The sequence below is a fragment of the Anolis sagrei genome, chromosome 1 (genome assembly GCF_037176765.1).
Source record: "Anolis sagrei isolate rAnoSag1 chromosome 1, rAnoSag1.mat, whole genome shotgun sequence".
NCBI classification, from domain to species: Eukaryota; Metazoa; Chordata; class Lepidosauria; order Squamata; family Dactyloidae; genus Anolis; species Anolis sagrei.
In genome coordinates, this window is record NC_090021.1 from 81,352,698 (window position 1) to 81,365,315 (window position 12,618).

At 34.3% G+C, this 12,618-nt stretch overlaps 1 protein-coding gene across 13 annotated transcripts in view; it reads right to left on the reverse strand.

The window, feature by feature from the left end:
- Window positions 1–239: 239 nt before the first annotated feature.
- The window catches only part of EYA4 (EYA transcriptional coactivator and phosphatase 4), a 127,972-nt gene continuing 115,593 nt past the window's right edge, over window positions 240–12,618 (reverse strand). For 8 of the 13 annotated variants that reach the window (XM_060753393.2, XM_060753390.2, XM_060753398.2 and 5 more), the window contains 4 exons: window positions 11,428–11,542; window positions 9,317–9,438; window positions 8,374–8,474; window positions 240–5,737 (listed from right to left, as the gene is read on the reverse strand). In XM_060753393.2, the coding sequence (XP_060609376.2) occupies window positions 5,657–5,737; window positions 8,374–8,474; window positions 9,317–9,438; window positions 11,428–11,542 (419 nt within the window). In that variant the 3' untranslated portion in view covers window positions 240–5,656. Of the gene's footprint in view, window positions 5,738–8,234; window positions 8,336–8,373; window positions 8,475–9,316; window positions 9,439–11,427; window positions 11,543–12,618 lie in introns of all 13 variants that reach the window. The other 5 variants (XM_060753401.2, XM_060753391.2, XM_060753403.2 and 2 more) reach the window with 1 other exon arrangement.

The window sequence follows — 12,618 nt, forward strand, 5'->3', positions numbered from 1 at the left end:
ATCTTTTCTTCTGGAGAATGCCCGGGAATGAAATACACTTCCTCTCAATTCTGTTTGCTTGCTCAACAACTGAACAATAGGATGTTCATATTTAGGAAATGATTTTGCATTTATACTTCCAATTCTAGTGGTACTCTTAAAGATCAAGGCAGATATATATATCTCACATCCAATAATCTATATTACATCCAATAAAAACAACAATTGAAAACAGAAAATCAAAGGCAGTCCAAACACGGTGATGGTGCAGAAAATGACAACGTTTTCACATGTATTTATTGAGAAATAGTAAAGATATACACATTTTTACAAGCTTTCAATATTAATTTACATTTTCTTAAATAACTTTATCCCCAAATAAATCATGACTTACATTACATAGACCCTTGGCTTCAACAGTTCCACAAGGCTGCTAATGCTGGGAGTTCAAATGTCATAATGGCTCAAGTCGGTTAAGTTTATCTCTAAAGACACTAAATATCACATGTAATCAAGCATCTAGACATGGATCCAAAATGCCCCCCCCAACCCCCCCCCTGAAATGAAACTGAAATCTAATCCTGTAATGGGTATGACATTATAGTAGCTCAATATATGGAAAGATTTAGATTAGGTTCTACTGCATCTGAAACATTTAGTTTAATATTTGACTTTAGACACCACTTCTTTAAATGCAGAGACATTTACTATAATTTGCAAATATACTGTTTGACTTCTTTCACTACGCTCAGGTTGCTTCCTGGTTTATACTGGAGAACATTGAGGGCAACCCCCCCCCCCACACACACACACACTGTGTCAGAGCATTCAGAGCATAAGCAGCTAGTTTTGTGTGGTCCTTGGAAGCAGTGGGGCCATATATGGGCTTCTCATAGTAGGCAATGGATGGTGCATTAGGATGCCTATATTTATTAGCCAAGGGCTTGATAGGACAGACGGGAGAAGTGCTCACTGAGCTCTAAGGGGATAATTGTGCTCTATATATTATGTGCACAATCAATATATTGAATTTTTTCACTTTAGTGGTTTATCAAGTCTAACCTCCCCTTATTTCCATATATTTACATCAAATCAAACTGTGCTGGATTTCCATAGCTCAAGCACAACACTCAAAAGTGCTTAATATTTATGTGCTGTTTCCATTTATATTGGTACAGCAACTACAAAGGCACACATTTTACTATCTTAATTGCACAAACTTTTAGCACATGGGATTTGTTTTGTTATTGTTGTTACTTTTCTGTGCAGTGGGATAGGAATCAAAGGAGAGAGGGTTTCAGCAATTTTCTTCCTGCTGTGAGAAGGTCTTTGAAAGCCATGTAGTTTTCAAAGGCTATCTGCAGTTCAGGATTTATTCTACACTAAATTTCTATGTATCTGTTTTGATCAGTAAACAGCATTTTCTTCATGAAAATGCAGAAATATTCATTCTTGCAGGAAGAAACCACTACTTTCTGCTGAGGAAGTGTTTTTTTATATATATAAAGCAAACCATGAACAAATTTAATGCAGAAGTAATTTTTCTGTGCAGAAAATACTATTTTAATGCAGAAATATTAATTCTCGTACTGCAAAACCTGTTGTACACACAAAAATGGTTTCTAAGCAAATCAACCATGTGTCTCTTTTATGCAGAATATACCCCAATTATAACTTTGTCTATGGTATTTCAACAGAGAAATATTAATTCCTGCACAGAAAATGCTGTCTTTTGTGCAAATCAACCATGTATTCAATTTTACGCAGAGGAAGTCCCAAACTACAGAAGTTCTCACCAGTCCAAGATTCTTCTTGCTTGTGTTTCATGCCATTGCTCTCAACTTTACTTTCAGTAATCTTATTATTTTGAATCTCCCTCCTAAAATTCCTATAGATTTTGTATTAAATTTTACTTTAGGCTAAATTCAGTAACAGTATCTTGATTTTTCATAGAGACATAGTTTTACAATTAAGTTTCTTTCTGCCTCTAGAGTTTTGTTTTCTTGATATTCTCCATGTGGTATGAAGGTTTTTTATTTTTATTTTTTTTGTGAACTGAAACTGAAATATTAATAGAACAATCTGTAGAAGGGTCAATGATAGACAATGCCTCTCTTTAGATCTCATCACTCTGTCAACCATATATTACCACCTTATATAATTGAAATAAAATGTGCCATGATGACATTACATGGTTTTATCAAAACAGGGTGAATTTTAATTCTATGTATGTAATTGGAATATTTTTTTCAAAAAAGTAAGCTCTTTTAAACAATCTACATTTACAGCCAAATTTGACAAAGTTTGAGTCTTTTATATATCATTCAAGTACTTTAAAAAAAAGAAAACTCTGAAAACAACAGTGTACAAGTATAAATAGCTGGAAGATCTCACCTAAAATATTTCATTCTTATTTAGAATACAACAGGGAGATAAGAATTGTGCGCAATGGGATTCTTTTTTAAAAACTTACCTAAAACAAAGATGTGGCAATTCCTTTTTAGTACTATGTTTAGTTGTCAACAAGGCCAATCAAATCAAATTGAAACTAGCATGCATAAAGTGAGGGACTGATCCAAAGAACAGGTTATTTTATAACTTTGTTAAAAAAAACTCTGTATTTGGAGTGTTTATTGAAGTTTTGCTGTATAAACACAATGAATTCACCCACATAAGAGGAACACAAGGATTCTCTCTTGAATTTGTGTGAATTTTATGAATGCAGAACAGAAGAGAAAGGAAAAATATAGTTTGCAGTTCTACGCAGACTTTCCTGTTAGTTACAGTGAAACTTCCTAATAAACATGCAGAGATTTCACTGTACAATATTGCAGTCAGTGTAGGTTGTACAATCACAATGAATCACAATTGAATTTAGTCACCTCCAAGCTCTTTTGCTATATCTTAGGGAAAAGGGGAAGCAATTAACACTTCAGTAATGGTAATATTTTGCGGTTTACAAACTGGGCAATGTGAAAGGTTATATTCCGCAGTACATTTTGAACTGGCTATCATGTAATACAAAATTCTACATGCACAGTTTTATCTCTGAAGAAGTGCCATTTCTTCAATTAACCACAAAAAGCATACTTGTCCACTGCATGATGGGACTGCATACATCTCAACAGATACCAGAAATAACTCTGCAGGTCTGGGACCTAATGTCTAAGCTGCTAAAAATGAGAAAGACAAACTTGTCCAATCCTAAAATGGAGATTCTAGTTTTTAAAATTGCACTTTTAATGTTAAGCATTGCAAGGATAAGGGATTGGCTGCAAACTATTTAAAAGGTGATTATCTGCTTCTAGAGGTGCCAAAGAGAAAGATAATTCAGCATTTTTGATGGAGAAAAGAGGTGGGCCAGAGCAGTCTGGGACTTAGAAACAGACTTGGACAGCTACATGTTGACTTCCTTGCACTTTGCTCTCTCCTGCAATATGCTACTGGAAATAATTACTTGTATCAGAAATTGTGGGGAAAAGCTCTCTGAACAAGGAGCCATAAAAGCAGCCTCATGCACTCCCCTAACCATCAGATCTTCAACTAAGTATGCAGAAGGAATTAGCTACTACACAGTTCTCGCATAGCTTATCTAGTCTCATTATCCTCATCGTTCTGTATTTAGCCCACAAGATGTTTTGGTCTATAAGAAAAACATGTGTGTAGAGCCCCAGAAAGGAGAAAAAGACTGGCAAGATGGATATTTACTTGCAATTTTTTAAAAAATTCTTAACTGCTTTTCCCACCAAACAACAGACACCAAAGCAGTTTATGAGACAAATTTCCATTTAAATAAATTTTAAGTAAAAGAATATCCACATCAAGGATACCACAGTCAAAACATTTGATCTCTAATTAAGTGCTAAAGCTACAAGGAATAAAACTTGTTAACTGCTCACCTAACAGGAATTAGGGATGGTGCTAGTTTCAGCCGCCCTTGGCAGAGAAATTCGTAACTGGTATGCTATCTTATATACCAGCCTCCTAAAACCATCTGTGTACATGCTATGATTATGCATACCTTGAGTAAACAAACTGGATTTCTGGCAAAATGGAAGAATAACTAAATGGTTATGTAGAGCGCACAAGTAATGCAAATAAACTGTAACACTTCGTGGCAAGCACATTGTAGTGCATGTGGGAGCAAGAGGTAGCCAGTAAGAGGGGGAAGGCAAGAAACCACTACTGATACACATATTAATCCTCCCCCTTGGCATTGCTCAAAGCCAGCTGGAAAAGGTTTAAATAAATTGGATACGGTAGTAACTCATGGATTGAAAGAACCAGAGAACCATAACTGATAGCATATAATAAAAAAATCTGAAGATTAAATTTTGGTTCCATTGGCATTTTAATTTTAAGAGCTTAGTATTCCTGTTTTAGTTTTTCACTGTGGAGTAATTATTATTCAGCTTCTCTGAGACTTTTATTTTGCTTAATCTGATACTAAATTAAATGGAAGTACTCTCCTTGCATTTTTGAATCAGCCTTCTTTGGTTTGTTAATTCTGAGAATACCTTTGGACAGTACCCAGGCAACTTTATGTGTAATTTGTTGCATGTAATTGTGTGAACTCATAATTTGAAACTAGGTCAGTTGATTCTGTTTAATAAAATCAAATCTATTGCTGTGCAAGTAATTCATAAATACATTTGTTGTTGTTTTCTTTCAAGTCAAAAATGGAGAAAAAGATCCCACATAACCAACTATTAATTTTTTTTCCCACTACCATGGTGCCTACTATAATTCCAGGTTCTTGACACTCTCTTAATTTACTTGCCTCCTACAATGGAATTATTAAGAAACTAAATAAAACACTAAATTTACATTATTGTACTGTTCTTTTTTTACTGCAACAAAATACTTGAGTGTTTTTAATGCAGCAGTGCTCTCTGATTATTAGAATTTGAAATTTGGTCATGTCAAAAATTATCACAAAGATTTATTGTTTAACTACATAATCTTAAACCAATGTTAAACCATTGTAACACACAAACAAGATCTTGTCTTTTAAGGCACAACACATCATTATGCACATTCTGTTTTCCAAACTTATAAAAGAGACAATAATTATTATTATGTAGCCCCATCCCATACACCTCCAAAACAAAGGAAATAAATTGCATCCACTTTCAAAGTCAACTGCTAATAAAGTCACAGTAAATTATTTTCACCAATAATTTACACATTTTACATATCTAGACAGGATTGTCATTGTACAGTCTGAGTGCATTCCAATTCAGATTTTCTAGGTTAGTTAGTTAGACTAAAGTTTGATTCAAACCTCAGTGCTGAGAATATATCCCATATTGAGGAATGTTGTTGAACACCACCGTTGATGATCAGAAAATACATATCACTGCTTTCCCAGTCTAAGTCCATTGCAAAAGTTATTCACTCTGGCTAGGGCTCATTTGGTGTGTACCAGCAACCTCCTTTTATGGTTCTTTAATCATCCAAAATCCTGTATATATAAGACCATATAGAGAATTCTTGTGTAGAATTAAAGCTGTAACTCCATTCAGTAATCTGAATTCTTCACATGGAATTTTCATCCCAAATATTGCTTTTCCTTCTTAAGACCATACATATGTGTAAAGCCAGAGGCATCGGATCACACATAAAAGATTCAGTGTACTTGAAATATAAAAGGAATTTGTCAGCTATGTGACAACAGTTACAAATACTCTAATTCCAGAGCTTGGTGTAGAGCCAGGAGGTCCGAGTGACTAGATATCCTCCAGAAAGGCATGTTGTGCTGTGTTAGTTGAGGGAGGAAAACACAAGAAGAAATGAACAATATATTTAATACAGCACACATGGTTGTTTCTCACACTATGAGCTTTCTAGAATTATTTGAACAGCAACAGTTCACCCTACTCCAATCCCTATTCCCATCCTAAGAAGACTTGAACTACATTTTCAGTACTTTATTGATATAATGATACTGTTGTTCATACTTTTACAATGCAATTATTAACAAAAACTGAATAAGTGTAGAAAAGAATAGACTTTTCTGATCTCTTGAAAGGCATATTCCATACAGGTTGCGCATCTTTTAGCTGGAATTCTGAAATCTGGCATACTCCAAAATTCAAAATATTTTTCATAGATGGTTGGGATAGTGAACCTTTGCCTTCTGATGGTTTAATATACACAAACTTTGTTTCATGCACAAAACAATTAAGATATTGCATATAACATCTCCAGGGTAATTATAGAAAACATAAATTTCATCTCCAAGATCTGAAATCCAAAACAATTCTGATGTCAAGCATTTTGAATAATAGATACTCAACCTGTATAACACACTCAACTATATATTTTTTTGCGGGAAGCTCAAAATCGCTGCAGACAGATTTGAATGTTAAAAAAGCCTATGATTCCGGAACCCCGGAATAGTCAAGCTTGAGATGGAGAATGACCCAGGAATGGCCGACGATGAAACGGATGAGGATTGGATTGGAAACGGATGAGGATTGAGGATATAGCTCTTTTTAAACTGTTATTGCACTGTCTTTTTTGTCTAAATGAACTTAATTGTTTTTGCTTTTGTATTGTATTGATGGCATCAAATTGTGCTGATATGTAGACCGCCCTGAGTCGCCTGCGGGCTGATATGGGTGGGATATAAGTGATGTAAATAAATAAATAAATAAATAATGATTTCTTGAAATATTATATGGCAAGCAGGTAAACACATGTTTTGTGAACTTATCTATCTGTTTAACTTTCAAAATTTTAAAATTTCTTCAAGAAAAATGCACCTTCAAACTTCCTCACAAGGAGAAGATACAAAGAACATATACTCTGGGCTGCGGTGAGTTTTCTAGATTGTATGGCCATGTTCCAGATGCATTATCTCCTGATACTCTCAGGACTCTCAACATATACTCTTTTTAATGCATAAAACAGTTCCAGAAGCCCAGTGTGAAATCTTTTCTAGTTAAGTAGAATGTCAGTTGTTGATATCACCACAATGCCCCTCAATAAAAGCTCCCTGTGACCATAATCAGCCAATGTGATACAGTTGTCAGTACCAGACTCTAGTGAGTTGGGGAAGCAAGAACTTCATAAATAAAACATTACAAAGGGCATGTGGCTTGCGTTTTAAGAGCCTTATTTACATCATCCTCAGATCTGTTTTCTGAAGAACTTGCATTGCATTCCACAACTGTTCATGCAAGCAACATATACAGTTAGAGGAAAAGCATGCTAAACATGAAGTAAAGACTCAACCACCTGGTTTTCTAAAAAGGCTACAAGACACAATCCCAGCCCCTGTACTGCATCTACTTACAGCAACCATTTGGAACCAGCATTGAATTGTTAACAAAATTGTGATAGCTAAAGACCAACACTAGGAGACACTATATAATATTAAAACTGCTATCTCATTCAGTTTTCATTAATGTAGGATAGCTGTGAATAATATCAATGTATATCAAAATACCAAACTTCTCCATATTACTGAAGACTATTCTGGAATTGGTTAAATTCTGACAGAAATAACTTCTATAATGCACATGTGAGTACTTGGTGATGTCTTTTATATACAAAAGAAACATCCCATGACACATCAATATTCCCAACTAGATATTAAGCTCCAGAAGTATCACTTTGTTCAATGATCTTCCAAATACAAACCTTATCTTGAACAATGTAATGAAGGGGACAGATCTATATATAAAAACCGGTACCCTGTGGAAATTGGTCCTCAATAGAATGAATTAAATTATAATTTCATCAGTCCCTTCAACGCATCTTATTTAAATTACAGTAACACCAGAGGCACTCGAAGTGGCCAGCTTCTGGTCAAAGGAAATCTAGTATAATGCCAAGTTTTTAATTTTGTGGTTTTTTATTCATTATAACTGTATTCTCAATTTGATTCTGACATGATAAATAAAATCTTAATTAAAATTTGTAATATTGATTTATGGTATGCTTCCCATAAACTTTTGCATGCCTTTCTTCCTATAATTATACAAAATTCATCAATATTGTGGCAAATTTATGTAGCAAGTCAGAAGTTTAAAATCTACACACTATATCAATTCATCTTAATACGAGGCAAGATGTTATAAGACATATGCTTAAATCCAAATGGTTTAACTATATAGGCCTTATGTTTCTGGTTTTCGGTATCTACCAACTTGAATCACTTGCCAATGTGCCATACTAACAGAAATGCAAACATAGTAAGCTTGCATCAATTTTTAAACATCACACCAACATTTTATGAGACAGGTTACCTTTTTTGCTGCCTGTTCTTCTTCTACACCATCCCCAATTACAACATATACTACTTTTCTGCCAAACCTTTGCATTATTCGTTCAAAGCAACTTTCTTTTCCTGGAAGATAAATGAGATACAGTTCAGAGAGAAGTTACCTGGTTAGCTGCATGCTCCTCATCTCGGCCATCTCCAATCACAACATAAGTTATGTTAGTGCCAAACCTGGACACTATACGCTCAAAACAGCTTTCTTTGCCTGTAAAACAATGCACTACTTATTTGGGCTATCAATAAGAAGGATCACAAATATACAGAAAGGGCTAGGCAAGCCACAGAGAAGACTAGGAGTTGAAAATACATGTTTTCACACCATGTAGCTCTTAGCTCCTAAATAAGGGAAAGCAATTTAATTAAACAGATTTATTTAATAACCAAATTAATATCTTTACCAAACTAGTGATCAATAATGTTTGGCATTAAGAGAAACTAAAGAATAGAAAGTTAGTTCATGTGGTGTAGCCCTACAGTTTTTCCTTGTCAACCACAAGTTCGTTGAAGTTCAAAAACCAATGACAAGAGATGACTATCAAAAGCCAGGAGCATTCAGGAGGTTTCATTAAGATATCTTGCACTAGGCAACCTCTTTTTGGCGAATCTCTTTTATGTTTACTGCTATGTGATTGGCATTTACTCTTTTTATTCTTATTAGCATTCGTTGGTGGTAGATGGCAGCTCACCTACTCAAATATCACAGCCCACAAGGCATATAACTGTCTGATGATCTAAGACTAAAGATTCAAAATGTATAAGTCCAGTGTTTTCTAAAACTGAACAAATATTATCTATTCAGTGCTGTCAATTTTTTGCTTAAGAAGTCTGAGTGAAACAGAGCCAGGCATCCCAGTACGATACACATAATGTTCATTAAACTAACATGCAAATTATGTACATTAACTATGAGTAGATATAATAATTAATGTTGGTCATCTGGCTCTTTTTATTGGTTAGCTCAATAAAAATCACATTATTAAAAGATACAGAGATGGGGAAAGGGTGGAGAGACACAAACTTATACAAAACTTAAGATGAATTCCTTACCTATTTTAGTTGCACTGTAAATATTTTCAATAGGAAAAGCACCTCCTAAACTATACAGCAGGACTTTTGCAAGGGCAGGTATAAGTTGGGTTGTTGTTACCAAGACATTTACACAATTACTCCTATAGAAAGAAACAAAGCATGAAATCTTGGTAATGATAAATATATATTTTTCTAAAATACACAGAGTGTATTCCTTTCATAATTTTAATGCAATTCTCATCCAGCAACCAAATAATTGTAATAAAAGTTAAAGTAGTTTCCTTTAAAATATTTTATTACAAACTTTCCAATGCAATAAAAGAACAAAACATAAAAACAAATAAATAACAATAAGAGAAAGAAAAACATCAAGACAATTGCATTTTGACTTTTTAAACGATGGTTATTCATCTTGATTTTTAAAGTTACTTCTCAAACTAACTTCTTTTGCTTAACCAAACTATTAATTGTCTGTTACTTTGAGTCTCTGTTAAATAACAAAAAACTACAGAAAGAATATTTTTTTCAATTTTTCTGAAAAAAAGAAATCAAGGGTTTTCATCCTTCAAACTATTACCAATTATTTTTCTCTAAGCAAAGTTAATAGTTTCTCCATTTTATCTAGGTCTGTCAATTAGAGGTGCTTTTATCACAAGTAAACTTTTATAAAACTAATCCGTTTCACTTATCTATTTGGAATGATCTTTGCACACAGCAACTATCATTGATATTCTTTCTGCTCACAGCACTCTTGTATATATGTAAAGTGGCTTATACTGAACTTTGACTAATTCAAGAATCCTGTTTCTTTCTGATTGGTCAGGATTTGGATAATATTTGTCTAAAAGGAAAAAAAATGTTTGCAAATGAATGCACATTTGCTGTTATAACTGTTTTCAATTTAATGTAACTTATTGTGACTCTACTATAGGGTCTTTTTACTCCGAAGAAATCTGTCATTGCTTTCCTCTTAGGCTTATACAGTATGACTTGTCGAAGGCCACACAGTGATTTATTCATGCCTGAGCAGGTATCCAAAGCCTGAATTGCCTGAAGAGTTAATTATACCCAAATCGATATAATTTTATTTTCAAAAAATTAAAGTTTGTCTTATGTATGCTGCAGTTTCACATAACTTACTTGCATGTGTGAAACTCACACAAAAGATAAAACATCAGAGATACAGATCTTCATGTTTCATCTAGGGATTCTGAACCTGCTTCCACACATCCATTTAATCTGAAGCAGAATGTGGATTTAAGAGATCCCATTCCTTCTAGAGTGCCTTCACAGGCACCTCAGGAAACAGATGAAAGCTCAAGGAGTCCACACATCCACTGGATTTCTTTAACCACTTTCTAATCTGGATTAAGTGCTTCCATCAAAACCCAGGATTTTATTTATTTTATTTTCTCTACCTCCTGGCAAGATGCTTTCCAAGCACTTGTTACAGCTCTGCAAAGGAAGGCAATACATTTGAGCATTCCCATGGGAATCTGGGTTTTTAGGAGGAGGTTTTGTTTACCTTCTGACTGGACTATGCAGCTACTTTCTTATTCCAACTGCCTTCCCACTGCAGTTTACATTAATATTTGGCATTTACATGTGCCTTGTTCATACAGGAAGGATGCACAGGATTTCCTGTCTGGGATTTTGATTTCTGGTGAGTCCTTTTATCCCACTGTTTCTGGTTGGATGCAAGTTGGAGCTTGTATTTGGAGAGAATGTTATCTCGATCTCGAGGTTCTTCAAGCCTGAGTCTAGTGCCTGTGCAGATGGGGTCCCACACAAATTGGCTTATGTTGAAGTCTTTTTGCATAATCACAAATAAATGTGAAACTTGAAAGGGCTACAATTCAATTGAAAAGCATATGTTTGCATTAAAAATTCCTAAACTGCATTTCTGGCATTTTAGGCAGTGGCATGAAGTGTTTCATGTCCAAAACACCAGGAAAAATAGAAAAAAAAACAAGATTGTCATCAATTAAGTAGATGGAACAATACTAAGATTTTGAACAAGACAGTTTCTATAAACCAAACTATTCTGCTTAAAAAGGATTTTTGTACTCATTTCTTTTCTTTGAAGAGTAATGCTTGCTATAAAAACTGACACTTAAACACATACTCACCTTGTACTAATAATTGATAATGATTTAAGTGCATTTGTCAGCCAGGAGTCAGTGAGAGCTTCAATCTCTGCTCTTAATTGTAGCCATGCATCTCTTTTTGCAGGACCAAGTAGTCCTGATATAGAAAAAACAAACCCACACATACACTTAACACCATATTGTATTTTAACCAATATCAATAGAATTTGCAATTATTTATTAATTTAGAAACTATTAATTCACCTCCCAATATTGCTTTATATTACAATGTAATACAGCAGCTGGCTCAAATTTTTGAATTAGACATTTTAAAGTGCCTTTTCTTCTTTCAGATAGCATGTCAAGTTAAGAGCCTGGAAGCAAGGGTTTACAGGGAGAGATTTTACTCATTTGCGACAACAGGTTCATAAAGATGTTACATTTGCAGGTAATGTTTCAGCTGATTGCACATGTTAGCTATGAGTAGTTACTATTGTGCAATACGTTTTGGGATAAAAATTGCTTTTGTAGGGTATGTTGAAATTATATTATTAAAATCTATATATGTCTAAATCTCCTTTATTTATTTAGATGGGTTTTCTGCTAAGAAAAGAATATGATCTTTTCCAAACATCCTCTCCAACCCATAAAGAATCAGGCTCCCTCATATACAGAGACTCTCAGGGAAATGAACCAGAAGGACAATTACTAGAGCACAGATGGCAGAAAATCCAACTTTTACGTAGCAAGGTATGATATAGAGGACATCTTCACTCCTATAAAGTGGCAATATATGCAGCAAAGAAAGCTTTCTTCTATGTCTGAATTGCATCCGCAGCACATCCAGCTGAACTGTTCAGAGTGGTGAGAAGCTTGATCCATGTGCGCTCCCCCCCCCCAAACCCATTGCTAGAACCTTCAGTAGCTCACTGTGATGCCGTTAATAACCATTTCACAATTAAAAATCTCTCACATAAGAGCAAATTTAGATAGTGTCATTAGAGGAGAAGTCAACAACAAGGTGTCAAGTCTGAGTGGATTACATTTTATCAGTTTCAACTAGTGAGTACTGTTGTAATGTCATAATGTTGAAGTATGCCACCTGCCCTTAAAATTGTGGCTGTATAACACTTTTACTAATAAATAACAAACTATTTATTTTCTATACAATGTATAGTTTCTATTTCCAATGATTATTTTTCCTACTTGTCAGACAGCTAAAACTAGAACATT